The 27748-nt window shown below is 44.7% G+C and overlaps 1 protein-coding gene and 1 long non-coding RNA gene across 5 annotated transcripts; one reads left to right on the top strand and one right to left on the bottom strand.

Annotated features, from left to right (window-relative positions):
• Nucleotides 1-557: 557 nt before the first annotated feature.
• LOC122230748 lies at nt 558-25625 on the bottom strand. Of its 4 annotated transcripts, XR_006207818.1 has the most exons (4): nt 21625-21841; nt 20456-20637; nt 16295-16525; nt 558-1450 (listed from the first exon to the last, which is right to left on the bottom strand). It is a non-coding gene; the product is annotated as an uncharacterized LOC122230748 (long non-coding RNA). The 4 variants fall into 4 exon arrangements; XR_006207819.1 differs by lacking the exons at nt 558-1450; nt 21625-21841 and adding an exon at nt 25412-25625 and having other exon boundaries at nt 16123-16525; XR_006207817.1 differs by lacking the exon at nt 558-1450 and having other exon boundaries at nt 16123-16525; nt 20361-20637.
• Nucleotides 24918-27573, top strand: EIF1B (eukaryotic translation initiation factor 1B). Its single transcript, XM_042957166.1, has 4 exons — nt 24918-25139; nt 26084-26247; nt 26659-26760; nt 27171-27573. The coding sequence occupies exons 1-4, from the start codon at nt 25109-25111 to the stop codon at nt 27213-27215; spliced, it is 342 nt and encodes a 113-aa protein (XP_042813100.1). The 5' UTR covers nt 24918-25108; the 3' UTR covers nt 27216-27573.
• Nucleotides 27574-27748: the final 175 nt, after the last annotated feature.

The raw sequence follows: 27748 nt of genomic DNA, 5'->3' as shown, positions 1-27748 counted from the left end.
GTAGTCCCCACCCCTGCCCTGTCAGGGACCGTGCTAACTCTCAAGACATGACCCAGGGCTTGAAGGGCAGCGGAAAGCAGGGCAGAGGTGGGGAGGTCATCCTGAGAGCCCCAATCTATTGGTTTGCCTGGGATGAGTGTCCCTCCAACCCTTCAGAGAAAAGCTTTCGGTCAGTCTTGCCTTCCTTGCTCTCCCCCCACCCCCCCAGCCCAGGGAGGGAATGTCTACTTCCTGGCCAGCCATCTCGACTGAGCTTCTAAAGGACATCAGGGCATTTTTGCCCAGAAGCAACCCAGGAGGCAGCCTTGAGGTGTGGGGATTTCCAATCAAGTGTCCTTGTGGCTCTCTGAAGTGGACCCAAGTTAAATCTCTGCTAGCAGAGGTAAGAGCCACGTGGCACTGTGAGGCAGGTGTAACAGCCTCTCCTCTATCCCGTTCTGCGTCCCTCCGGTTTATAGCCCCCAAAGCCCTCCAGCCAGGCAGGCTCAGCCGTTCACAAGCCCAGCAACCTAAGGACCTCCAGGAAGTCTACTTGCACAGGAAAAGGGCACCGAACATCCGTACATCTGCCATCTCTTAAGATCTCGCGTGAGTCCAGGAGAGGCTGTACTCTGCTCTGAGCAGAGCAATTTGGAGAGTATTCCCTTGGCCCTTCCCCGTCAAGTCTGCCAAGTTCTCAGTCTGTGCTTGCTCAGGAAGGTCTGCGAGACCTGAGAGCCTTGTGGCCTGAGGACCGCGAGAGCCACCTTCTTCCCCGTGTGCTGTGTGATCAAATGAAAAAGTGATGCTGGCCCAGAGCCAGGGTGTGCCACAGCCATGGGGTGTTAGGATGACAGGACGCGAAGGCACGTAATTGCCGTCCTCATTCATTGAGCAATATGGCCATTACTTAATGGAAGCTAAAAGAGCAGTTTGCAGGCAGTCGGGGTAGGATTTTTTGTCGCACTTCCGTCTCCAACACGCCCCCCCTGTTTTCTGGTAATGACAATAACTTGGCACTTTCAAGCCTGTCTTTCCTGGTTTATTCTTCCCTTCTGTTTTATTCATTTCATGACAAACGCACTCAGAAGTCAGAAAAAGATTGCCGTCTTTGAGGACGGGCCAGTCTTTAAAAGGGGAAGGCTGGACAAGCATTCTTTGCCCTGAGAAATGTAGACCATGTGTCGTGAATGCTCCACCGGGAACAGACTGTGAATGAGCATTTCCACCCCATTTGTAATGTGGGTCTTTGTAGGACCATCCTGGTGATGAATGGGTTTGCTCTCCTCAGTCTGGCAGAGTTGAGGTTCTTTTTTGTCTTTGAATGACACTGTTTTTGCTTTTGCTGTGCCCAGCAGCGATTCTTCCTAGTGACCACGGGCTATTGAAATGCTGACTATCTGAGGTTCAACAGCTCTGCTGATGTCACTCGGCCAAATGTCAGCTTGGTGCCCGTCGATTGTTGAACTGTCTGATGACAAAAGAATAATAAGTAAGTCCTTCTTGACTCGAAGGAGTTAGGATTCTGCTCTACTGGCCTCCACTCTGTCTTTGATTGCAGGGGAAAATAAACATCTTGGCTAATGTTGAAATAATAGATCTACAATGTGGTTAGAAAGCCCGTTTCAGGCATTGTCAGAGCTGGGCTGTACCAGATGGGAATTCTGGACCACAGCTCCTGGTAGGGTCCCATTTACCCTTTGTGGGTCACAAGCCATTAAAGCGAAGACCTTTCTCAACTCTGTGTCTTCCCACATCATATTCAATCCTCTGGAATGCCTCCCTCTGACTGGGAAAATCCCTACCTATTCTTTAAGAAGGCTATGCTCAAGTGTCACCTCCTCTCTGATGGCGCCGGATCCCTCGCAGCCTAGGAGAATCCTAGTGTAACCCAGGTTGTTGGAGGGGGGTGCCACTCAAAATCTAGGTTCAAACCTATACTGGTTCAAACCCTTAATTCTATTTCCTGTAAAGCCCAAAGCCTTTCCCCAAAGTCTGTGAGTTTGTCCTTTTGAAGATCTGTGGTTTCTGATCTCTGCTTCCCTGCTGCAGGCTCTGTTTCGCACTGCAACAATCCAGAGAGGAAATTTAAGCCCGTCGCCATTTGCATTTAAAACAACAACAAAGACAACAACCCACCATTTCTAAATAGTAGACCTCACTGAAGGGCTTCAGGGCAGCAGGAGCTGGCAGAGGTTGGGGGTGGCGTGGGGGAGCAGGTGGGGGCATATACATGTCACCTAATGGCTAAAAATCCCACCGAGACATTCCTGTTCCTCAAAAGTCCTCTTTCCAACCAACAGTGGACTTTCCATTTGGCACCAGTCTCCTGCTGTGCCCTGTCTCCTCCTCTCTGACCTCCAGGATTGCTTGGCCAGCTCCACGGGCCTCCGTGACGTTTTGGCCCCACTGAAAACTCAAGGCATACAATCTGTCCCACTTTCTGCCCCAAGCACTTGCCCAGAGACACCTCTCCACCTATGCAGAGTGCCGGGACTCACTGTTAAGCTATCATTTTCCACCTAGTTGTGTGATTCACTCCTTCCTCTCTATGCAGACCATTTTGCATGTTCCCCCACCACCATCCCATTTATCACAGATAAATATCATTTATGTGCAAGTCTGGATCAATACAGTGAAATCCTACGTTTAGTCCATGATTTAAGGCAAGACATTGAAAAGTTTGGGAGGGAAGTGACCCAGATTTGTGAGTTATTCTTTTTAATTGCTCTGGATTTTTAGCATAAGGAATACATTGCAGCAAGACAAAGATTATGGGGAAACTAATTCAGAGACTTCCCAGAGAGTCCAGGAACAAATCAAGACAGCTTGGATCAGGGCAGGGAGGAAGGAGAATTTCGGTGGATCCAGGAGACATTTTGGAGGCAAAAACGGGATTGGGGAATTGGTTGGATATGGGGAGTAAAAAAGATTGAGGTGTGAAATAAGGAAAACGTTGCTCCCATTCACTGAACTGGCGGATGGTGAAGGAAGATGCATTCCTTTTGGGATATGTTCACTTTGAGATATTGGCCAAGTGGAGAGGTCCAGGAGGTAGGTGGGTCTACATTTGCAGAGATCAGGGCTGGAGGTGGAGATCAGAGGGCGACTGGGACATGGATGGAACCAGAAGTGTGCACATGGATGAGGTCACCAGGGGACTTTACAAAACCAGATAGGTACCGAGGGCCTGGACCTATGGAACCGTATTGGCCGAGGAAGAGCAGTCAGAAAGAAGGAAAACCAGGGGACAATAATGTCTCAGGAAACAGGAAGTTTAAGAAGGAAAAAGCGAGTGGCTACTGACGACTCAAGTTGTGGGCACACCAGAAGACCTCAGGGTTCTGACTGCTCGACTCCATTCCACCAACCAATATGGAAGTAGAGGCACACGAGTAAGCACAATCCAAATAAAAAGATCAGTTTGGGGTCATGTTGAGTATCAGGTGCTTTTGGAACATCTTGATAGAGATATCCAGGTGCAGATTAGAAACACACATTCACTCACTGAATTCAGCAGCATATGTTTAGTTAGTGTCTACCCTTTGCCAGGCACCAGATAGGTAAAAAGTAAAGGATTTGTAATTCCGCCCTCTGGCAGTCTGCAGTCTAGGAAGACACAGAATTAATGACGCTGGCATGTCCATTAGAGAAGGACATACAGTCAGAACTGGGTAGAGTCCTATTGCCCAGAGGCAGGCTGGGGGTGCAGGGGTGGCCAAAGATCAGTATTGAATATCTCAAATCTGGGTCTCTGGCTTGTCCCGTTTTATTTCATGTTCTCTCACATCTCCTTCCTGGTGCCTTTTTGTCCTTTATTTTGCCTGAATGACGCATCTGGGGTTTAGAATATCTGTTCCTGCTGTGAAAGATCTTGTATTTCCTTTGATCTTCCGAATTTGTATTATACCTTCAGGTTCTTAAGTGTGATGGTGGTGGGGAGGGGAATCAGAATCCCCGGGGGTGCTTTTTAAGAATACACATGCCAGCCCATGCCAGCCCCCTTTCCCTACCAAAATTCTAATTTCACACAATCTTATTCCCTATCTGATAGAATAGGCAGTTAGCTAGATATTAGCAGGGAATAGGATTTTCTGACCATTAATCAAACAAACAAACAAACGAATATAAATAAATAAAAATCCAGAACACAAACAGCTAGGAAAAGCCCCAGGGAGCACACATGTGCCTTTCCCTATAACCACTGCCCTAAAGCAACCTATAGCTTCATTAGAATACATTTACTTTGTAGTTTCGACTCCCCTTTGGAAGGGAAGGCTGCCATGACAGTTTGGACAAGGACCCTATAGGGCCAAAAATTCCCCCCTCCCAACCAGTAGGAGGGTCCCTTAGTTGACTGGAAGCAATCTCAGAGACTGCCCTAGCTATGGAGGCAAAAGCATAAAAAGAGAAGTCACCCCCCAGCCCTGGTGCATTTGCCGTCTCTGAGCCTGCCTGCTGTCCCATCCTGAGAGTGTACTTCTGCTTTTGAACTTTCTAATAAAGCCTCGCTTACTTGAGAGTTTGGCTCTGCATTCTTTCTTGGACGAACTCAAGAACCGGGGTCTGCACAGAGGCAGGGAAGGGACCCACCCTCGACACAGCCCCCTCCGCACCCAGGCCCAAGGCAATAGTGAGGCTGAAAACAGGTGTTCAAGGGTTGGAGGCAGATGCGGAGGATCAAGAAGAAAAAGCAGAGAGAAGGGAAGAAAGGCAGGAAGGCCCCCAGATTTCCTGCTAGGGCTGTTGGGTCAGTAGCTGAAACAATGGAACAGATACGGGATATAGTAGTTCTTGCTTTTACTCTGAAGTTTGCTCAGATTTTTGCTTGAACTGATTTTCCCACCACTCCTGTAACTTAGCACCCCAGCTATGTAGCGGTGATGTCCCCACCGCTAACCACGCAATTACATAGAAAAAATAGGGGGGTGCCTAGGTGGCTCAGTCAGTCGAGCGTCTGACTCTTGATCTCGGCTCAGGTCATAATCTCATGGTTCATGAGTTCGAGCCCCTCGTGGGACTCTGCACTGACAGAGCAGAGCCTGCTTGGGATTCACTCTCTCCCTTGCTCCCTGCCCCTCCCCTGCTCACTCTGTCTCTCAAAATAAATAAATAAGCTTTTTTAAAAAAGAAAAATATATGTGTTTGCTATGAAAACCAGATTTGGTTTTTGTAACTGGGTACTTATTTTGGAACCTCTGACATTGCAGAGGGGAAACTAACGGCATTTCTATACATCAAGCACATATACAAAGTCATAATAAGATTGGGTACTTTTAATACAACTGTTTCTAAGACAGTAAAGATATTCACTCTTTTTTCCCCTGTAAGAAAAAGCTACACAGAACCCCTTTCTGTGCTTACTGTGGAAATTGCTCTTGAAAATAGTCTGTTATATTGCTTGGGGTACTTCATTTAGCTTGGAATAGCCCAAGAAACAATGATGCTGCCCTCCAAACTCATGGCCCTTATTGATAGCTCTACAAATTTTCATGTTTCTGCATTAAAGAGAACTAACATTCAAAGGGAATTAAGGTGCCCTGAACTAAAGAGTAGATTTTGTTTTATTTAATCTGTTTTCTCACCCTCTCTCCATGTCCTACCCACTTCTTAAGGTCAAATGCCTTTATTTACATAATTGCCCACCTTTGTTTCCCTTCCTCAAAGGTGTTTTTGATGCATGATGCATCAGTCCGTTGAGCATCCGACTCTTGATTTCGGCTCAGGTCATGATCTCAAAGTTCATGTGTTTGAGTCCTGCATCGGGCTCTGCACTGACAGTGCAGAGCCTGCTTGGGATTCTCCCGCTCCCTGTCTCCCTCTGTCCCTCCCCTGCTCATTCTCATTCTCTCTCCCTCCTTCTTTCTCTCAAAAATAAATAAACATGAAAAAAAGATGTTTTTGATGCAGAAAAATTTCCTCTCCATCTTCATTCTTCTTTAGCTCAAGGGAAAATTCTAATGCATTTCCTTCTTGCTGGTAGATTACTGTAACTAGTATAACCAAAATGTGGATGATCTGAGACCCTCCCTGGTCTCCCGAGTGTTTGGAAATAGCTACTTTCTCTATTTCAGCTCTATCCTCCTCACCCTGAAAGCATCGTGCCACCGAATAAAACTGTGACTTTGCCAGGCCACTGGGCTTGACTGTCCTCTGCCGGTGACTACTCCTCCTCACCCAGCCTCTAGGATGCACCCTTCCTTCCCTTGGTATCCAAAACACCATCTTCGGATTTTCCTCCTTTCTTGATGATCACACTGACATAGTCTGAGCAGAGAAGGAGCCAGCAAACGTGCTGGAAATAGTGTGACAGAAGATATAGAAGAAAACCAAGAGAGGGTGATGTCCTACAAACCAAAAGAAGAAAGGAGTAGTAGTTCACTTCATCAAATTCTGAAGTCATGTAAGGAAAAATAAAAATGAAGTTGCATTCAACTGGCAATATGGAGGTCAACCAAACTCGGACAAGTATACTCTTGGTGCGATGGAGAGAGAAGCCTGTTTGGAGGGGTTTAGGAGAGATAGGTCTTGAGCAAGTGGAGAGAGTAATATAGACAGCTCTTTGGAAGAGCAGAGAAATGGGTCCTGGCAAGACAAGGAATGAGGTCAAGGGAGGTTTTTACTTTTGTCTTTTTGAGATGGAAGATTCTAGAGAATACCTGCATCCTGGTAGAACTAATACTATACAGAGAAAGACATTATAAATACAATAAAGAGAAGGGGATTCTTCCAGGACCAACATCCTAGAAAGGACAAAAGAGGAAAACAGGGATTCTACATCGATTGTAACAAGAGGCAAAGTAGAGAGCAGAGGTACAAATGCAAAGAAATTTGGAGATTTCATGGCTGGATGATGTTTGTTCCCATCTGATTGTTTCTATCTTCTCAATAAAGTATGCGCAAGGCCATCAGCTAAGATGAATATACGGGGAGAAGTTGGGTTTTGCAAAGAGAGAAGAGGTCTGAAATCATCACTGTAGAGAGTTAAAAAAGGACATCCCAGGAAGTACAGCAAGAAGTGAAGTGCAGACTACCCTTTTGAGATTTGTGGTCTCAAATTTAAAATGAGGCTGGCTAATGAACACAGACGTATTTTGTGTAAAGCACTTAGCCCTGACCTGGTATATAATGCACATTCAGTAAATGCAAGCTATTACTATTTTGCCACATGAATATGTCTTTGCTGTTTGCTTAGATGAGATACAATCCCGTCCAAAGAATGGATGGAAGGAAGGAAGGAAGGAAGGAAGGAAGGAAGGAAGGAAGGAAGGAAACAAAGAAAGAGAAAATGAATCTTGGGTGAGATGGCTTTACCAGCATTGTAAGTCCATTAAATACAGAAAACATTTCCGATAAAGTAAGATGACTGAATTTAAGAGTCTTGAAAAGTAGACCTAAAGCCTAAGGAACCAATGAAACATGAAGAGCGTGCTATCAGTTAAATAAGATTTTATACAGACATGGAACCACAAGTTTGTCTCATTGTGGCTACGGCATTGTGATAGCCTTGTGCAGCCCTGTAACATAAGGGCATGGTTGGCCTGGGATTACAAACCTTGGTGGGCAGACTACAATATGGGTATGTTGCACATAAAAAAAATAACTTGTGCCTTGGTTAAAAGAGTAATAGAATCGATTAAGCAGCTCTTATATTGAAGTGAGCTGTGGAAAGAATTTGGGGAGGCTATTATTACAATGAAAATATCAGCATAAATCTGGAACTTGGAAAGGTCACTGGTCTATCCTTGAGATTAGAAGCAACAGCTCCTGCATCATCCCACTCGGAGAAAACATACAGGTGATCTAACATGAGGCCTTAACCCCCACTGTGGTCCTTGGCCCTTCTCATACTGGGGACAAAGCCAGGCAGGGGTTGTGGGGGGGGGGGGCTGTCCTTAGAGAACAGAACAAGGTGATTGATTAAAATCACTTTTTATTTCACCTTATTGAGAGGACCATAGAGCTGGGGTTCTTTAATGTATCAATGTCTTGGGGAAGAGAGCGATCCCTCCTTTTACAACATGGTGGTGCATCACGTGCTTAACTAGGAGTTACAGCCTCCATGCCACTTTCCAAATGTATATGATCAGCATCGCTTTCCAAAGAGCCTTTCTGAAGTTAGCTGATTGTACTTATGATGTTGACCTTTCTTTCCCATGCTGTCAAGGGGTCTCATCTCCTCCATCTGGCAGATGCGGGTCTCCATCATCTCCACTTGAGTATCGCCAAGTCTCCATTCCCTCCTTGAGTGTCCCAAGGCCCCTTCAACCTTATTAACTGAAAGGAAACTCCCACGAGTGGTCTTGGTTATATATGGGTCATAAAAGCCTTCATTCTGATGTGTTAAAAACTTGCGGTGTGGAGGGTTCCTCAGTGTGGAGAGTTGGTAAACATGTCTCCCTGTTCCTCCAAAATGGCAAAATCCTGTATTCAAATCCTTATATATTAAATGCTGGGTCTTTTACTGTAATTTCAATAGTACATTTACTTATGCTTGATTACCCTTGCATGTCTGGGTTAATAATATTCTTTTTATTATTAATTAATAAAATATTAATAATTAATATTACTATTATTATTTATTATATTAATAATATAATGCTGTCAATGTATTGACAGGAAGTAGGAGAAACTGGTGTTCACTTTTTTGGATTACTCTTCCTTTTTATAACAATTTTAGAGAGATACCAAATTCATCTACCATACAATTCACCCATTTAAGGTGTAGAATTCAATGGTTTTTTTTAAATATATTTACAGAGTTGATGTAACCATCACCACAATCAATTTTAGAACATTCTCGTCGCCCAAAAAAAAAAAACACAAAAAATAAAAAAACAAAAAAAACACATACTCATTAGCTGCAACCACCCATTTTCCCCTTACCATGCACTCCTAACCCCAGGCAACCACTAGTCTACTTTCTGTCTCCGGAGATCAACCAATTCTGGACACTTCACGTAAATGGGATTATGTAATATGTGGTCTTTTGTGACTGGTTTCTTTCACTTCGCATAATGTTTTCAAAGTTCATCCGTGTTGTAGCATGTAACCTTCTTTTTATGGCTGAACATCCATTGCACGGAGGGACCACATGTTGTGTATTCATTCATCAGTTGATGGACATTTGGGTGGTTTCTGCTTTATGACTCTCATGAATAAGGCTGTTATGAACATTCATGTACAAATGTTTTGTGAACATACAGGTTTTCATTCCTCTTGGGTATTTACCCTGGAGTAGTACAGCTGGGTCATATTACAAATCTGTGTTTAACCTTTGGAGGAACTACCGGGCTGTTTTCAAAAAGACATTCCATATTCCTACAAGTAGTTCTACAAGCAATTTATGAAAGTTTCAATTTCTCCACATCCTCAATAACATTTATGATTATCTCTCCTTTTGATTGTAACCATCCCAGTGGGTATGAAGTGGTATCTCATTGTGGTTTTGATTTGCCTTTTCCTGATGTCTAATGATGTTGAGCACCTTTTCATGTGCTTATTTACCAACTGTGTTATCTTCTCCAGAGGAATGTCTATTCAAATCTTTTGCTTATTTTAATTGGATTATTTTTTTTATTATTGAGTTGTAAGAATTCTCTATGTATTATGGATACAACTCTCTTATCAGGTATATAACTGGCAAATATTTTCTCCCATTCTGTGGGTTTCTGTTTCACTTTCTTGACGGTGTCCTTTCAAGCACAAAAGTTTTTTAATTTTGATGAAGCCCAATTTATCTTTTTTCTTTTGTTATTTGTGCTTTCGGTGTCATACCTAAGAAACCATCGCCTAACCCAATACAATGCTTTCTTCTAGGAACATTATAGTTTTAGCTCTTACATTTAGCTTTCTTGTCCATTTTAATTTGTATGTATGATGTGAATTTAGAGTTTAACTTCATTCTTTTGTATGTGAATATCCAGTTGTCCCAACACCAATAGTTTGAAAAAACTATTCTTTCCTCCATTGAATTGTCTTGTCACTGTTGTCAAAAAATCAGTTGACCATAAATTTTAGGGTTGTTTTTTTTTCTCTGAACTTTGAGTTCCATTCCACTGACCTACAATGTCTATCCTATGCCAATACCACACTGTCTTAACTACTGTGGCTTTGTAGTAAGGAGTATGAATCTTCCAACAATGCTGTTCTTTTTTAAGATTGTTTTATCTATTTTGGGTCTCTTAAATTTCTATATGAATTTTAGGATCAGCTTTTCAATTTTTGCAAAGAAGCCAGCTTGAATTTTAATGGATATTGTGTTGAGTCTGTAATTCAGTTTGGGGGAGATTAGCACCTTAGCAATATTAAGCCTTTTGATCCATGAACATGTTTCTTCATTTATTTAATGTCTTTCAAGAATATTGCATTGCATAGTTCTAAAAGTATAAGTTTTGCACTTATTTTGTTAAATTTGTTGTTAAGTATTTTATTATTTTGATGCTATTATAAACTATTCCTTTTGCTTTTAGAGTTCTAAAACAAGTTAGAAAGGTTTCCATCTTTTTCTATGCTTTAAAAATCCCATTTTAGGGGCGCCTGGGTGGCTCAGTCGGTTAAGCGGCCGACTTCGGCTCAGGTCATGATCTCGCGGTCCGTGGGTTCAAGCCCCGCGTCGGGCTCTGTGCTGACAGCTCAGAGCCTGGAGCCTGTTTCAGATTCTGTGTCTCCCTCTTTCTCTGACCCTCCCCTGTTCATGCTCTCTCTCTCTCTGTCTCAAAAATAAATAAATGTTAAAAAAAAAATTAAAAAAAAATAAATAAAAATCCCATTTTAAATAACATGGGATTTTTGATGTGTGATGAACTTGACCATCAAAAACTACTGGGCCAGGTTCCTTCTTTAAAAAAAAAAAACAAAACTTTTTTTAATGCTAATTTTTGAGAGGAAGAGAAAGAGTGCAAGTGGGGAGGGGCAGAGAGAGAGGGAGACATAGAATCCAAAGCAGGCTCCAGGCTCCGAGCTGTCAGCACAGAGCCTGACGTGGGGCTCGAACCCACAAACCCCAGACCATGACCTGAGCCAAAGTTGGATGCTTAACCAACTGAGCCACCCAGGAGCCCCACCAGGTTATCTTTATAAGCCCTCTTCCTCTTTCTTGTTCGCAACTGCCGAGAGTTTGTCTACTTTGAAAGCCTTTAAAACAAAACAAAACTTGGCTTCTTACTGATCAATAAGTTATACTGATCACTACTCTTGCTTTTCCTAACTTACTAACTTTTGCTTTGCTCTTTATGATTTGGGGGATTTTCCCCATATTTTTGGACTTATTTTGTCCTTTTTCTAGCTCTTGAGTTGAAAATATAGTCCGGGTATTTCCCATGTTCTCTCGTAAGTACAAGTAATGCTATGCATTTTCCCCTAATGCTGCTTTGGCTATATTCCCTAAATTTGGATGTATACTGCTTTCTTTGAAAAATGAATTTCTTGGGGTGCCTGGGTGGCTCAGTAGGTTAAGCGTCTGACTTCAGCTCAGGTCATGATCTTGCGGTTTGTATATACATGTATATGTGTATATATGTATATGCCCATATATATATGTATATATACACATATATACACCCCACTTTTCAATTAGCAGTTGCTTGCAATAAGTTTTTCAATCTCTGTCACTTGACTTTAAATGTGTCATAACTACAAGCTAGATAAAGTTGTGAAACCACTTTTAATTGAAACCAGAGGTTGTATTATAACCAAAAAATATTATCATTCACTTTTTAACGTTTATTTATTTTTGAAACAGAGGGAGATGGAGCGCGAGTGGGGGAGGGGCAGAGAGAGAGGGAGACACAGAATCTCAAACAGGTTCCAGGCTCTGAGCTGTCAGCACAGAGCCCAATGCGGGGCTCGAACCCACGAACCATGAGATCATGACCTCAACCAAAGTCGGACACTTAATCGACTCAGCCACCCAGGCACCCCATATCATTCACATTTTTTGTGATTACTGATAATAATGTACTTTATTTGTTACCACTTAATGTTTGTAATTTACTACATGGTTTCTTCTGGACTTTATCCTTTTCCTTGCCTTTTGTTTAATTAAAAAATGCATTAAATTTCTATTCTTCTAGAAATCACCCATAAAATATTTCACTCTCATTACATACCAGTATGATTTAGACATAACCTCAATTTTTACTGATTTCTTTATATACCTATATTTCTTTTGTCCCATGCCTTTCTTTTCTGTGGGTTTTTAATTTTTAATACTGATTTCTTTATATACCTATATTTCTTTTGTCCCATATCTTTCTTTTCTGTGTCATCAATATTGCCTATGGAAGAAAACTTTCTGAGTTCTTGAATATTTTAAAAAATGCTTTAAAGGGCCTTTATTTTGCCTTCTTTCTTACATATTCTTTTACTTAAATATAGGATTTGGGGTTCAAAATCTCCAAATTTTGAAGATATTCTGTGATCTTTAAGAATCCAATGGTGCCAGTGTTTAAATATGCAGTTTCTTCCATCAACTGATTTTCATCTGTTTTTTCCTTCAGGTGGAAGGAAATGTCTGATCCAAAGATAGTATACCCTTGTTGTCCAGTGCCAGATTTATTCTGTCCCAAAATATATCTTGTCTGAGACCCTCAGGGACTTTTTGATGGTAAAGATGCCGAGTTAACCATCTTGAGCCAGTTACTATTCCCTTCTCTTTAAAGATAGTATAACCTTTTAGGGGCGCCTCGGTGGCTTGGTCGGTTAAGCATCTGACTTCGGCTCAGGTCATGATCTCGCTGTCCGTGAGTTCAAGCCCCGCGTCGGGCTCTGTGCTGACAGCTCAGAGCCTGGAGCCTGTTTCAGATTCTGTGTCTCCCTCTCTCTCTGCTCCTCCCCTGTTCATGCTCTGTCTCTCTCTGTCTCAAAAATAAATAAACGTTAAAAAAAAATTTTAAAGAAAGATAATAAAAAAAAAATAAAGATAGTATAACCTTTTAGTATGATGATTACTATTAATGATCTGTCATCCGAGCTCCTACTGTAGGTTAAGTAGGTTTCTGGGGACATGATTTTACTTTTGGCCGGTGCAAATACGCCTAACAATGAGTTCTGCTGTGACAGAATTCTATTTTCAGTGATAAATAAAAGAATTAAATCCTTCTGCCTAGTAATGTTTCCAGTATTTCCTTTATATCACACGTTGCTGATACAACATCAGGTGTTCATAGTAAGTTGAGATTTTTTACTCTTTCTACCTGACCTGGACATGAGAGGGTGTCTAACAGGCCTAGAAACATAAATAGTGTATTTATTGTACTTGTTTCAAAATAAAAAATAGATTGGACCTATTGCTTTAAGCTTAGTTATTTCACCAGAAAAGTTTTCTGGGGGTTCAAAAAAAATATCTTAGGAGAATTTGAAAATGTATTTGAAACGTTATTTGAAAATGTAATTACTATGCTTCTAAAAATGAGTTCAAATGTTATTTCAAATGTTATTTGAAAACGTAATTAATATGCTCCTAAAAATGAGTTCATCCTTACGTTTCTTGACTTTTCAGACATTCTGTAATTATTTCCGTTTGCTCCAGCTCTGTGCATCACTGAGGTATGTTTATCCAATTTCTGCCCAAAGAGTACGAGGGAGTTAGAGCATAAGTCATCATGAGACTGGATCAGAAGCCCTGGATTCAGGTCTCAGCCTTGAAGCTGTGTGAGCATGAACAAGATTCTTAACCCCCCTCTTAGCCTCAAGTTCCTGCTACATAAACATAAGAGAGTATCACCTGCTTTATTTAGCCTCATTTAATAAAACAATATATATATATAAACGCTCTGGTTTGGACATTTTCAGCCAGAATGATTGTATGCTTAGAGTCTTAGGATTCAGACATTGAAATATATGGATAATATAGGGAACAAGTCGTGCTTCTGTTTGGTGGCCTTAAAACTGCCAGATAGGGGCACCTGGGTGGCTCAGTCGGTTGAGTGTCTGACTTCGGCTCAGGTCATGATCTCGTGGTCTGTGAGTTCGAGCCCCGCGTCGGGCTCTGTGCTGACAGCTCGGAGCCTGGAGCCTGCTTCGGATTCTGTGTCTCCCTCTCTCTCTGCCCCTCCCCTGCTCATGCGCTCTCTCTCTCTCTCTTTCTCTCTGTCGAAAATAAATAAACATTAAAAAAAAAAATCTGCCAGATAAACCATCACATGTCTTGGTGTCTAACTGGAACCAAATTTATTTCTTAAACTGAAATCTGGAAAGGCTAGTATTTACATTTGGGACCAGGCAACTCATCTTCAGGACAACAATTTACAAGTGACTGAGCCTCTCCATGTCAATAAGGCTCCAGGTAAATTAAAAAATCATGAATATCGGTCATCATAAACAAAAGAAAAGGTGGGAGAGAGTCCAGACAAGTATTTCCCCACAGCTCTCAATTACTGTGAATGAATTTTAAAAACCTGTTTTTTAAAACGTATTTTACCATTTCAAAAGGGCTTTGCGTATTTACATACATCGCTTCATTTGATTTTCCTAGCAGGTCGTTTTGGCAAGTACTCTTTTTCCCCCCATTAATTTACAGATGAAACTGAGGTTCAGAGAGGTGATGTTACATCCATGAAGCCATGTATGTGGTAGACAGAGTGAGCCTTTGGGCCTTTGGTTATTGATATGAATCTGCTCAGACGTTCCCATGATGGACCTTCACTAACCAACTCTCCAAGCTGCTCGACCCCTTGCTTCCGTCGATCACCCCGCCCTGATGCTGCTGCCCAGTCTGGCCGGGTCTCCACCACGTGAAACGCATGCCCACCAGGAGTCAGTCGTGTTTGCTCCCAAATCTGTTTGTGCAGGTTTTACATGTTATTGCAATTATCTAATTCAACTATAATAAAACTGAGCGAGTGAGTGCACACAGAAAGACGGTCGTCACATCCAGGATAAATACATGGGGTATTTATTTGGAAATATGAGACAAAAGCAAATGGCTGAAGAAAATTACGGTCAAGTAAAGTACAAACAAAACCAACAAATGTGAGCGGGAAGTAGTCATAAAAATCTAGACAGAGTTTGCATTGAGAGCTTAAAAATACTCTTTAAGCGCTTACGTTAAAAACACAAAAAGAGGACACTGTAACCAGTGTGTTATTGGTAGAATTTGTGATCCCAGGGAGCTCCAGTTAGTAAGCCGATCATCAAAAAAAAAAGGCCTGAGCCCAATATTGAAAGACTATCAAATTACTTATTTTAGTAAAATGCAAACACATAGTATGTCTATCGCTGCTATAGATCTTTAACGGACTTTTTTGATTAGTAAACTCTACTGTAAGCAGCCCAAAAATACCTGATAAGAATGTCTATTTTACTACAGGTTCCAAATTCCTCCCCACAAACCATAAGGCCCCACAATCCCTGGATCCAGCTTGGTGGAGAGGGAGCGCTGCCCAAGAATTTGCTTTTCCAGAACTTAAAGCAAAATGTAACCTACAACATTGCCGCCCTTTGCTACTGTTGCTATGCAATGGGACTCCAGCATAGCAAGGCCTCTACCCCGAGATGGGTGGGGGATTGAGGGAGGCAGTTAAAACTGCTCTGCAGGATAAGGTACCAGAAAACGTTCACCTTCCCCTGACGAGTGGTTTCCTTGCCCGGAACGCGGGGAGACGATGAGTCACGTGGCAGTGGGAGGGGTCTCAGGAGGCAATGATGCCTAACCCTGAACTTGGAAGTTGATCCCCAGCCCGTGCAATGCTGTAGCCTCTTGGGTTCTCTCCAATTTTTCCATAAACGTCCTAGGCGCTATCACCCTGTGTTAGCACTGTTTGGGGAAGTAAGGGAGGAAGAGGGGCAAAGAACTCCACCAGTCAGAACTGAAAATAGGAGAGGGCCAGGAGAATGCAGACCGCCAGAGAATCCTTGGGAATTGTAGGTAGGGTGCAGGACGGCCCAGAGCCCCGTGGGATTGGACTTGAATCAGTTTATTTATTTATTTATTTATTTATTTATTAACGTTTATTTATTTTTGAGACAGAGAGAGACAGAGCATGAACGGGGGAGGGGCAGAGAGAGAGGGAGACACAGAATCCGAAACAGGCTCCAGGCTCCGAGCAGTCAGCACGGAGCCCGACACGGGGCTCGAACTCACATACCGCGAGATCGTGACCTGAGCCGAAGTCGGCCGCTTAACCGACTGAGCCACCCAGGCGCCCCTTGAATCAGTTTATTAACAAAAGGAAAAAAGGAAACAGTAATCTCAGAAGACGCAGTGCTTGGATATGCCTAGATTACTTGTTTATGGAAATCACGAACTAACTGCACTCTCCCTGTTTGCCAAAATGCAGATCAAAGCCGACAGAGACACTGTTACTGTGCCTACCTTCGATTGAAAGCAACGTGTCCAGGTATCATTCTACAAAGGCCGTAACTGTACTGAAGTGGTTATTTGTAAAACCATGGTGGGAAGAAGAGCTTAGAAGTGTCCCCAGACATGGCATTTAGAAAGAACATCCTCTTCGGGTACTTCCTGTTTGTACTTTACAGCTTTGAAAAGTGAAGTTCCTAATTGTTACTCGGTATAAATCCGTGATGAGTTCGTGTTGAAATTCCGCTGAGGAAAAAAACATAAAATGCCTGTGTATTTGGGTTCCTTTGATCACCTATCTACTTTGATTTTCCGTAACTTTTGAGTGTTTTCTCCCTTCCATCCTCCCTTCGTTTCTTCTCTGCTTCATTCCAGAAAGGTTGTAATAAGGATACTTACAAAGACAGGGAGAAGGGAAAATTGGACACTTATAGACAGGTTTGTAAGATTGAAAAAAAAAAAAAAAAACCCAAAAAACACACTTTTCCCGGAGTAATACAACTGTTTTGCTTCTAAAACCAGTGAAGCAAGTCTCTGAGGATTCTTATAAATAGACACTGTGATATAAAAAACACACACACACAGCTTGACAACGATCTGTAAGACAGATGACAGAGAGAGTCATTTGTGCCGGTCCCTTCCCTGTCTCTCAGCACAGGCTGATGACATCACCCAAAACAGTTCAGCAAGACCCCGCTCTGCAGAGGGTGGGAGGCGACAGGAACAAACTGAAACAATATACCCGTTCTCAGTTCCTCTGCTGACCTGATTTGATCCAGGACTGGACTCTGGAACATCTAGAACAATACCCTCCACAGTGTTTCAATCAAACGACTGACAAAAATTGGGCAGCAACGAACACGTTGCTGGCAAAATGAACACTGTGAGCTCAGATGCCTAATTTTAAAAGTGGAGAGGGCCCAAATCCAGGAGAAATTTTGCTGTTTTCGTTGCTTGTTCATGCAATGGTCGAAGAGGTCCAAAGGGACGAGGGGGCATTGGGGGGGCTGAGCAGTAACTATTTGCCGACCAGCACGGGCGTATTTTAATAATTTAACAACTTGTATGGATGCGGTCACGTACACCAGCTGGATGTCAACCCTCCAACAAATACAACCAAATTCTAAAAAGCCAAAGAATGTTTATTTAAGACTTTTTAAACTTGAGCTTTACGGACTCTGCTTCCAGTTCCACGGGGAGAGTCCAGGCGCGTTGTTTATAAGGCAGACAACAAACAAGGCTAAATTTCACCAACTCTTCCCCTTAAAACTCCCATAGGCTGCCATCTGTCACCAGTGTTTATGGCAAAGATGTGATGAGCCCAAGACAGTTGATGGACATCTGCCCGGCCAGGTGGCCTCTGAAGTGTCAGGAGACACAATGTAACATACTGTCAGTTTGTTTCTAGCATATCCTCCTACAGCCCACGTTGGGCGGGCCCAACTTCTCCTGGATCAGGCTAGCACAGAAGGCATGATCCATGCCACAGACAACCCCAACACAGGGCACTGGGAAAGTGCACGCCCAGCTTCCCTGGGTCCGAGGGTTTCCACTGGGGCAGCAGCACTCTGAAGGCTGGGTTCCGCTTCATTGAACAGAAAACCCAAAATAGCAGAGGCTTAAACACGTGGGCTTCCTTCTGTCACGTAACAAGACCAGAGACAGGCAGTCCGTGGCCCCAGGCTCCCTCTATCATTCTGAGCCACCAGCGGCAGCACAACCATATGGCGAGGTCACCTTATCGTCCAAGATGGCGGTCACACTTCCAACATCGCGTCTCCATTCGAGGCAGCAGGAAGGAAGAAGAGAGAAGGGCAAACCGGGCCCTTTTCTGAACCGAGTCGGCTTCCGTTAAGTGAATTCTTACAAAGCCCACTCAACGTTTGTGCCTATACTGCATTGGCCACATCTAGCAAGGCCAACTGAAATGGAGTATATTCTTCTAGCTGGGCACGCTGCAACCCAGAATGAAACTGGGTTTTGTCTGCTAAGAAAGAAGGGGAGAACGATACTAGGTAGCAACCCACAATCTCTGCCACAAATCCCAGGGCACAGAACGGCGAAACAACACAGCATGGCATTGCTGACGTATTATGCACGCTGGACTAACCCAAGTCAGGAGAGGAGCCAAAAACTCTGTACCACCAGATGCTCTCTCAAGCCAAAAGGTTCAGTTTTAACTTTTTAATACAAAACACAAATTCCTTCCTCCAGGACCCCGCTCTTTGACTCGGTACTAAACTCTTCCCCAAATGCCCCCTAAAGTGGAATAATCCAGGTCATGAGTGGTTCCACCGCTTTCTAATATTTTCCTAATTCACTGTTTGTTTGTTGTTTTTAATCACAATTCCATTAACATCATCCCACTGCCTGGGCCATCGGAAGTGAAGTATCTACAGATCAGCCTTGACTTTTTTTGTTTTTTTTTTGAAGATAAGCAATAAACGTAGATTTTTTTTTTCTTAAGGGAAGACAGAAATCTCAATTGTCGGGGAACCTGGGCAGCTCAGTGGGTTGAGTGTCCAACTCTCACGGTTACAAGATCGAGCCCCACGTCAGGCTCTGTGCTGACAGCGTGGAGCCTGCTTGGGATTCTCTCTCTTCTCTCTCTGCTCCTCCCTTGCTTGTGCGCCCTCTCTCTCAAAATAAATAAGTAAACATTTAAAAAAAGAAATAAGAGGTATTGGGGCACCTGGGTGGCTCAGTCTATTTTATACAATTTTAGTGAATATACTAATTCACGTTCAAAAAAATAATGAGTGGGCCCCCAGCACATACTGAATTACTCCCTAATTGGTTCAAATATATGTATCTTGTCACAGCACCAGGCTGCCTGATGCTATCACTTGGCCAATGAACTTGTACCCTTCATGGAGGGACGAGTTTCAGGGCTGCTTCAGAACTTGGATAGGGTCACGGAACTGAGAAATAGGAGCTTGGTTATCATGAAGAGGAGATCCAATCACTTTTTTTATTTCCAGTGAATGAGAACACCGTGGTTTTACACCTGCTTTGTTAGCAACGAAAACCCTGGCATTATGAAAAATTAGCGTTAGTGTATGTTTGACACAAGCTTTAGTGACATCTATATTCGTGAGCGATTTTAGGGCATCTATCAGCAACCACTGGAACTGTACTTTCCTGGTCCATGTGTTACATGTTTTCAACTGGCCACATTTTCCTATTCTTTCCCTGTAAAAATACTAATACACATAGTGTGGCTCACAGTGTATGCTTAACCTCCATAAAGGAGTAAGAATATAGGATAAAGAGCATAGAATTTGGAGGCAGACAAACCCAGGTTCAGATCCTGGCTATGCCGTTTACTGGCTACAGACTCCTGAGGAAGGAATACCCCTCTTTGTGTGTGTGTGTGCATGTGTGTGTGTGTGTGTGTGTGTGTGTGTGTGTGTGTAAGTAATCAACTTCCTGAGACTCATTTTCCTCATCTGTAAAATAGGATAATAAACCCACCTCACAAAATTATTATGAATGGTAAAACAATAATGTAAAGTGCTTAGCACATCTCCTGGCCCACATGGAATATAGAAAATATTACTAGCAATTTTCTTTGGTCATTTAGTGCAGGCCTCAGTTTAGAATATGCTTTCTTGCTTTTTTTTTAAATTTTTATTTAATTTTGTTTAATGTTTTATTTTTATTTTTGGGAGAGACAGAGCATGAGCAGAGAAGGGGCGGAGAGAGAGTGAGACCCAGAATCCGAAGCAGGCTCCAGGCTCCGAGCTGTCGGCACAGAGCCCGACGCGGGCTCGAACTCACAGACTGCGAGATCATGACCTGAGCCGAAGCCAGACACTTAACCGACTGAGCCACCCAGGCACCCCTGTTTTCTCTTTTTAGCCATAAAGTAGGTCAACTCACACTTACCAAATACTCATAGTATATTTAACTCCCTACACAGTACTTGCAAATAACTAAGAAAATTTTCAAGGTCTCAGGTATAAAAGTGGATAGGTGGGCAGACTAACACAACAGGAATTTAGTTAACGTAATTTATAGGCTGATTCATTTCTCTGCCATAAAGCAACCCAAAGTTTCCCTGCTATAAAATAGCACTTACAGAAATACACATTTGTAAAGGTCTTCTGAAGGACCAGTTTTTAGTACTGTAAGAAATGTGCACCATCGGTGGATAGAAAATTTGCACACACATACGTGTTCACCACTGTAGCACATCCACATGGCAAGGTCACCGTGCCGTCCGAGCGTCAGACACCTTCACAGCGAAAGGTTTAACCTCAGGCTGGACGCCAAGGAGAAGCTCATTCATTTATTCCAAATTCATGTAGTGGACTTTTGTTGTCAACCAAGATGAATTTCCTGAATTTACTCTCCACCTAAAATAACCAAAACAAAGGACACAATATGAGCCACCACAGATTTTCAAGAAACTCTATGTCAAAGGATAGCGATCCCTAAAAGATGAAAAACAAATGAGGTGAGCCCTGTGACCACCGCATCTCACTGCCTTGAAAGAGTTTGGAGGGAAACACAGGCAGAGCCCAGCAGACTCCCTAAGCTAAGTAGAAACAGTGACGAGTCCAAGGCAGCTAGAGTTCATAGACAAAAGTCCTGGAAAGAGCTTCCGAGAAAGGGGGAACTCTGAAGAGTTCTTGGGCCCTCCTCCAGTAATCGGCAGGATACTGATCAGCACGTGAATATAAGGCAACCATGTGGAGCTTAGGAAGAAAGCACCCAAAAGGTTAGGGGAACAGCGCGCAATACCCCACACAGGGCTGGGAATGGCGCCTGTATGTATCTCTTGCCGGTTCTACTTCTCTAGTTGAACACACACAAATATATAGAAAGGAATTTGTTACAGGGGATGATCGGCTCATGTGACTGTAAGGGACCTTTAAGTAGCTTCCTTAGGACTGCATCTCTGCATCCGATGCAGGTAAGGGAAAGAAGAGAAGATCCAGGCAAGTCGGAACCCTACAAGCAACCACATGCTGGAATCGCACGAAGATGGCCTGACGCTCATGTCCCTTCTTGTTGCCTCTGAGCTTAGTGCGAGAGTAGACCCCAGAAGCTGAACCTTGTGTCCCACCCAGCATGGGGTTAGCGTACCAGTGTGGGTCCTCTGAGAGGCAGACACTGAGATGGGTTTAGATGCGCAGGATGTGTGGGGGAAAGAGGGAGGAGCCAAGAGGAGGTGACCCTGTGAAGGAGGAGGGAAGAAGGGTTGAATAAGAGACTCAGACCTCAGCCCAAGGTTAGGAAAGTTCACCCAGGCCAATGGAGAGTCCATGAGGAAAGGTGCCCATCAGTTGAGTCCCACATCTGGAGAACAGCCCGCACCGGCACCCCTGTTGCACAGTCACCTGCTGGGAGCAGCGGGTGGGAAGTGTGGCCTCAGCAGTAAGCAAGGTAGAATTCAGAGCCCAGTGTCTGGGGCTGTTGGTCAATTATGCACGCTGAAGCAGGGAGTCTGAGTGGCGCATTATCACCCGCCTGCCACAGAAGGATGGATGAGGACCCAGGGTTCTAACCAGACAGTACATCTTCATAACTAGCAGATATAAAAAAGAGCTGCATAAAACCCACCATTGTCTTCGTGGTAGGCAAACTGCTGGGGATGCTGTCCACTACATCACAGTGTCTCCTTTATGAGGACCCAAGAGAAACATCTAGTGTGGCTCAGGGCCAGGCAAAGTCATTCCTCCTGCACAACTGGTATGTTTTCATCCTGTAGACCTACAAATTTTCTCATTGATTTTCCCTTTGTCTTAACCAGTTAAGATCCAGACCTGGGGTCTAACTTTAGCTTTGGGGCTTTTATTTTTCAACCATTCTACCTTTGTTCTATTCTTTCCTGATTCCTTTAGTCAATATTCTTTTTCCCTGCAGGCGATCTATAATCCTTTCTGAAATAAGGCGGGATATAATCACGTTCAACTAGGCCAGTACCTGTTAGAACTAAAAAGAGTAGTTTTTAAATGCTTCAGTTTATTCCTTTTACTTTTATGGTAACTTTACATACAGGTCAACCCTTCTACTCTCAACCAGCCCTAATAGAAACAGTGAGCGACCCACGTGTGATTTTAAATTTTCTAGTAGCCACATCTTAAAAAGGAAAAGGAAATAAATGAAATGGAAACAATTTGAACCTTTGAAAGGCCAGTGTATACTTTATACTTAGAACATGTATGAATTTGGACCAGCCACACTACAAGTCCCGGCCCAGTGGCCACATGTGAAAAATGGTTCCTGTATTAGACAGTGTAAGCCTAAAACAGGCCTACCAATGACCAGAAAATCAGAAGAGTTTTTAAGATAATTGTATCTAACCTATGTGATTGCCTTTTATTAAAGATTTCTGAGGTCCTGGGGGTCTCTGACACAACACTAGGAAGTAGAAAGGAGTTCTCCCAGGGGTAATGATCATGAAATCCCTAAGATACTGTGTGTGTGTGTGTGTGTGTGTGTGTGTGTGTGTGTGTGTGTTTAACTTCTCTATGTATCTTTGTTATTTTATTCTTCACTAAACCACCCTTGTCTCCTGCTGAGAAACAATGTAATATAAAATGGCTAAGAAAGAAAACAGAAAGAGATATGCATTTTGTATGTCCTGTGCTTCATTACAGTAGTATTAAAAATTACTTTAAAACATGCTTACAGAGGTGTTAAAACCAAAGAACACAAACCATCATAGTTGTAATCAACAAATGGGCAACCAAAAAAAATGCCTGATTCTCCTTGTTTTGGAACCAGCTCTAAAACCTTTTACCTAAGTTTGGATTTAAAAAGTATTATTCATTTACATCAAGATTGGAAGACCAAAATTGTAGTAAGATACCTGAGAGTTAAGAATTTGAATTTTTAAGGCAAATTATTTAACCTAGGAAAGCCTCCATTCCTACATCTTTTCAATAGTTATAACTAAATCACAGAATGGCTATGAAAATATGTAATAATATTACATATAAGTCCAACTGACAAATAGTAAGCACTCAGTAAGTGGTACCCATCATCATTAACTAGAAAAGATTATTAAAGCCAGGTATTCTTAACTTGGGGTCTACAAATACCTGGTCCATAGACAAAACTGCAGGGTTGTGGGGAATCCCAAAACGTGGATGGGGAAAAGAGATTACATCTACATTTTCGCTAACCTCTAAGCAAAATTCAGCATTTCCCAATTATGAATATTCACCACAATAGTATTAGAAGAACCTGTCTCTTTGCACTAATAGAAGTTACAGGTGTTTTCATGTTACATTTCTGATGTTACAGTTATGTCAAAATATCTTTTATCATCTCTTGGAAATCTAGTTGTCGTTACACCTGGTGCTAGATCTTAATGCGTGAGTAAAGAATACTATGTTATCAACGTTTGTTTTTAATTTCGAGAAGCGTAGTTTGCTTTGTAATCCTCAATGTTTTATTTTATGCGCTTAAAGCATTATTCTGAGAAGGGGTCCATGGGCCTCACAAGACGGCCATGGCACCAAAAAAAGGTTAAGAATCCCTACATTTTAGTCTCTCTCTTTCCTTCCAGAAAGCCAACCAAGTTGGACAATTGAGCCCCTGCCTGGGTGAGCCCATTCCTAAAGTCTCAGGTTTGTTTTCTGTCCGTAGCTGGCTGGAAACGATATTACAGTCCTGGAACCCGACTCTGTATCAGTCAATTTGCCAAGCTCGCCTTCCATTTACGCCTGGCACCTGTCCTGTTCAAGGTCCTGTGTCCCAAGCTGACAGGCTGCTTTTCTGGTACGTTCGGATGACACAGCCCTGGCCCCCGCGGGACGCCGGGCCCCCGGTGAAGCGGGGCAGTGAGTGTGCAGCGTGGTCCAGGCCCAGTAGCATCTGCGTCTCCTGGCAGTTTGTCACATTTGCCAATTTGCTGGCTCTCGGGGAACACCGCAGCCCTGAAACGCACCCGGGGCTATCGATCCGTGTTTTATCAAGCCCTCCGGGAGATGCACGCTGGACTTGGACAACCACCCGTAGGGAACGGGAGGGCGGCCCCACCCGGGGCGAGGGTGGGGGTGGGGGTGGCGGAGGAGCTCTCTCGCCTCCAACCTCGGAGCTGGCTCCCACAGCTGCGGACCAGGGACCGGGGTCGGAGTCGCGGGACGGAATTGCGACGCAAGAGGCGCTGAGCGGCGGCCGACGAGTCCCAAACCAGGGCCGGGGTGCTTGTTTTGCTCCTGCACCCCGATTTTACTTACATTCCCCCGAGCCTCGACGGTGAGTGATGGAGACTGTGCACCCAGCACCGACCCCTCGGCGCCGCAGCTGCACGGCGAGAGAAGGGGAGTCAGGGAGAGCGAGCGAGGCACGGGGTGCACAGCCCCCCCCCCAACTCCCCGAACCCCGCGGGCTCTGCCCCGACGGCGCCGAAGCCCCCGGTGCCCTCCCGGCCCGGCCGCCGGCGCTGGAGGGCGTGCTCCCTGCCGGGAGTTGCGGTCCCGGAAGCCCGCCGGCCCCGGGCTGGACGGGCTCTGCCGCCTCGAGAAAACTACAAGTCCCAGGATGCCCGGCGCGGGCGGGTCACGAGGGAGGGGCGGCGGGCGCGGCTAAATAGCCTCCGTCGGCCATTTTGTGGGAGAAGCCACAGCGCCGCCTCTTCTCTCGCGTCCTCGCCTCCGTGGCCGCCGCCTCTTCCTCCGCCTCCTCCTTCGCCTCTTCCTGCCTCCTCCCGGCTTCCGCCGCCGCCGCCGCTGCTCCAGCCGAGTCGCAACCCCGGGGCGAAGCGTCTCCTTAGTTATTTACGTTTTTCTCGCCACTGCAGCCTCCAGACTCGGTGATCCGGGCGGGCCCCGCAGCAATTTTATCCCCTCACCGGCCTCACACTAGTGTCGCATGTCCACTATCCAGAACCTCCAATCTTTCGGTAAGATCCGGCCGCCGCCCCCTGCCCGCTGCCCCCCGCGCGCCTGCCGGCCCGCCCTCGGCGGGGCCGCCGGCCGCCCCGCGGCCCCGAGGACCACCCCACCCCGCCCCCCGCCGCCCTCCCCGCACCCCGAGTGGGGCTTTGTCTCGGCGCCCAGAAAATGGCGACTGGGCCCCTGGCGACCCCCTCCCCGAGGACGGCTGCAGCCGCCGCCGCCCCCCCCCCCCCCCCCCCCCGCGGAGCCCCGGGCCCTGCCCCCGCCGCGCCCGGACCTGCCCTTCCGCTCGCGGGGCGCCGCGGGGCCGGGCCCCCCGGGGATCGGCGTCCTTCGGCTCCGGTGGGAGCCGATGCCCAGCGGCTCCGGCGGGCGTCGGGCTGGAGACGCGGGTCGCGGCCTCCGATGGGTCATGGGCCCGCGGTCCAGCTTCCCCGGCGGGGCGCAGTAATCTGTAAAATGACGCCTTTGGGGAGACCCGTGCTCGTGCTTGTGCGTGGACGTGGGTAGCTTTCTCCGTTTCGCTGCTTGCAGACGCGGCCGCGGTTAAGTGCTTGGGGTGGGCACGTTCGAGTGCCTCTGTTGTCATCAGAATGGGGGCGAGATGACGCACGTCTTTATCGTAGCTGTAAAATCGTGTTTTTGAAATCCCCCCCCCCCCTCGTTAGAGGACGACGCTCCCCGAGAAGTCTGCCTGGAATAGCGTTTTCTGTTCGGATGTCGGGGGGCGTCGGCCGTTCAAACGTGCCTCTTTCTGCGAGAGCACCTTGCCCGGGGGTTTTGGTAATGCCCCACCCCCGTCACCGCCCCGTCCCCACCCGCAAAAACAGCAGAGGCACTAGAACCTTCTTTGGCGCTGGCCTGGATCGTAGTGGGCCGTACACCGGGGAATCACTTTCTGGAAGGTAATTCTTCCGCTTTGGCGTTTTTTGTGTGTGTCCCTTTGCAGACCCCTTTGCTGATGCAACTAAGGGTGACGACTTACTCCCGGCAGGGACTGAGGATTACATTCATATAAGAATCCAGCAACGGAACGGCAGAAAGACACTGACTACTGTCCAGGGCATTGCAGATGATTATGACAAAAAGAAACTTGTGAAAGCTTTCAAAAAGGTAAAGGTGTTGGGAAGGAAAGGTTAAGCCACAGCTACTGATGCGCTTCCGAGCAGGACACCCTTACTCGACTCCAACGGTGTGGGCGAAAGCGATCCGGCTGGGGAAAGCCTGTTGGTTCTGGTAATTAACACCCAGGCATTTATGGGTGGCCTCCCATTTCGAACTGAGATGTGAATGGCTTTCAAAAGAAACGACATGTGGAATAGTCAGTTCTTGGTGTTCTAAGTAAAATCATTGCCCGTATGTTTCCTGCTGATTCACTTGCAAATCAATTTGGGAGTGTAGGGGAGACCAAACGTGTTTCCTAAACACGATCAGCTCTACTCAAATGGTATATTGGTCTTAATAGGCAAAGTGAAACCTCCTTGTTGTATCTGACTCCATTGTGTGACACATCTCCTTCTCCAGAAATTCGCTTGTAATGGTACTGTGATTGAGCATCCCGAGTACGGAGAGGTTATTCAGCTTCAAGGTGACCAAAGAAAAAACATTTGCCAGTTTCTCCTGGAGGTGAGTGATTGGGTGCTTTATGTACAAGCTTGAGATTGCTTCCAAAATTGTATTCAAGGACAAGGTGAATTATCTCCTACTTCGTTAAAAAAAAAAAAAAAAAAAAAATCACGTGAATGAGGTAAGTCCGTTAACTGAGAGAGAAATACAGTATCGGCACTTTAAAGGCAGCGGAACCGTTTTTGGTTTATTTTGTCATTCGAATGACGTGACCGTTCTTGTATCTGCACAGCCAGTTTTGGGGCACGTCAAGGTATGTCAGCGTCTACTGAATTGCTAACGGTAAACGCCACGAGGAACAGTGTTGCAACAGACTGTTAACCCTGATTGTTTTATCATCGGGGCTCCGCGTTTTCTTGGGGCTGAAGTCCTGCATCCCTCAGAGCGATTCTCTTATGTTTGTCTTGCAGGTTGGCATTGTCAAGGAGGAACAGCTTAAGGTTCATGGATTCTAAAACGAACCCGAAGACGTGGAGAATTTCTTGAGTGATTTTGTCCTCTAAACCCGGTGTGGCTGCCTCGTGAAATGACTCTCTGCAGTAAACGGACTTTTCATGTATTTAATCGTTCAAACTCCCATTCACACCTGCATGATTACAGAGAACATGGGGTATGTAGGCTGGTAACACACAAGAAAATTGCAGTAAGATGGTAACGAAACCCCGTATTCATCTTAACATGTTTCCAATGGAAAATATTTTGTTTTGAGTGTTTATTTGTTTATTGTTCAGCTTCTTTTTCACCTGATTAAATGCTTTTTTGTTGTATTAAACCATGTATGTTGCAGCTTGACAATAAAGAAACATCTCTGAATCCTTTTGTGAGCAGTCAGGCTCCCAGATCTAAGCAAGTAAATACGCAGGTTTTGTCTTTCAGAGTCGGAGTTCTCCTTCTGCAAGTGTTCTTTCTGCTTAGTTTTCACCTGCTGTTAAACCCAAAGCCAGAGGGGCACCTTTGTTATGTAACCTGTGTTCTTCCTTTACTGACT

The sequence above is a fragment of the Panthera tigris genome, chromosome C2 (assembly GCF_018350195.1).
Source record: "Panthera tigris isolate Pti1 chromosome C2, P.tigris_Pti1_mat1.1, whole genome shotgun sequence".
In the NCBI taxonomy this organism is placed as follows: Eukaryota; Metazoa; Chordata; class Mammalia; order Carnivora; family Felidae; genus Panthera; species Panthera tigris.
The sequence above is the reverse complement of the archived record's forward strand: the minus strand, read 5'-3'. Positions and strand labels throughout refer to the sequence as shown.

What these genes read in the sequence shown, in the direction of transcription:
- EIF1B (XM_042957166.1), top strand. Translation starts at nt 25,109, where the DNA reads ATGTCCACTATCCAGAACCTCCAATCTTTCG. An exon ending in TTGTGAAAGCTTTCAAAAAG is followed by an intron (nt 26,248 to 26,658) that starts GTAAAGGTGTTG and finishes CTCCTTCTCCAG; the next exon opens with AAATTCGCTTGTAATGGTAC. An exon ending in TTTGCCAGTTTCTCCTGGAG is followed by an intron (nt 26,761 to 27,170) that starts GTGAGTGATTGG and finishes TTTGTCTTGCAG; the next exon opens with GTTGGCATTGTCAAGGAGGA.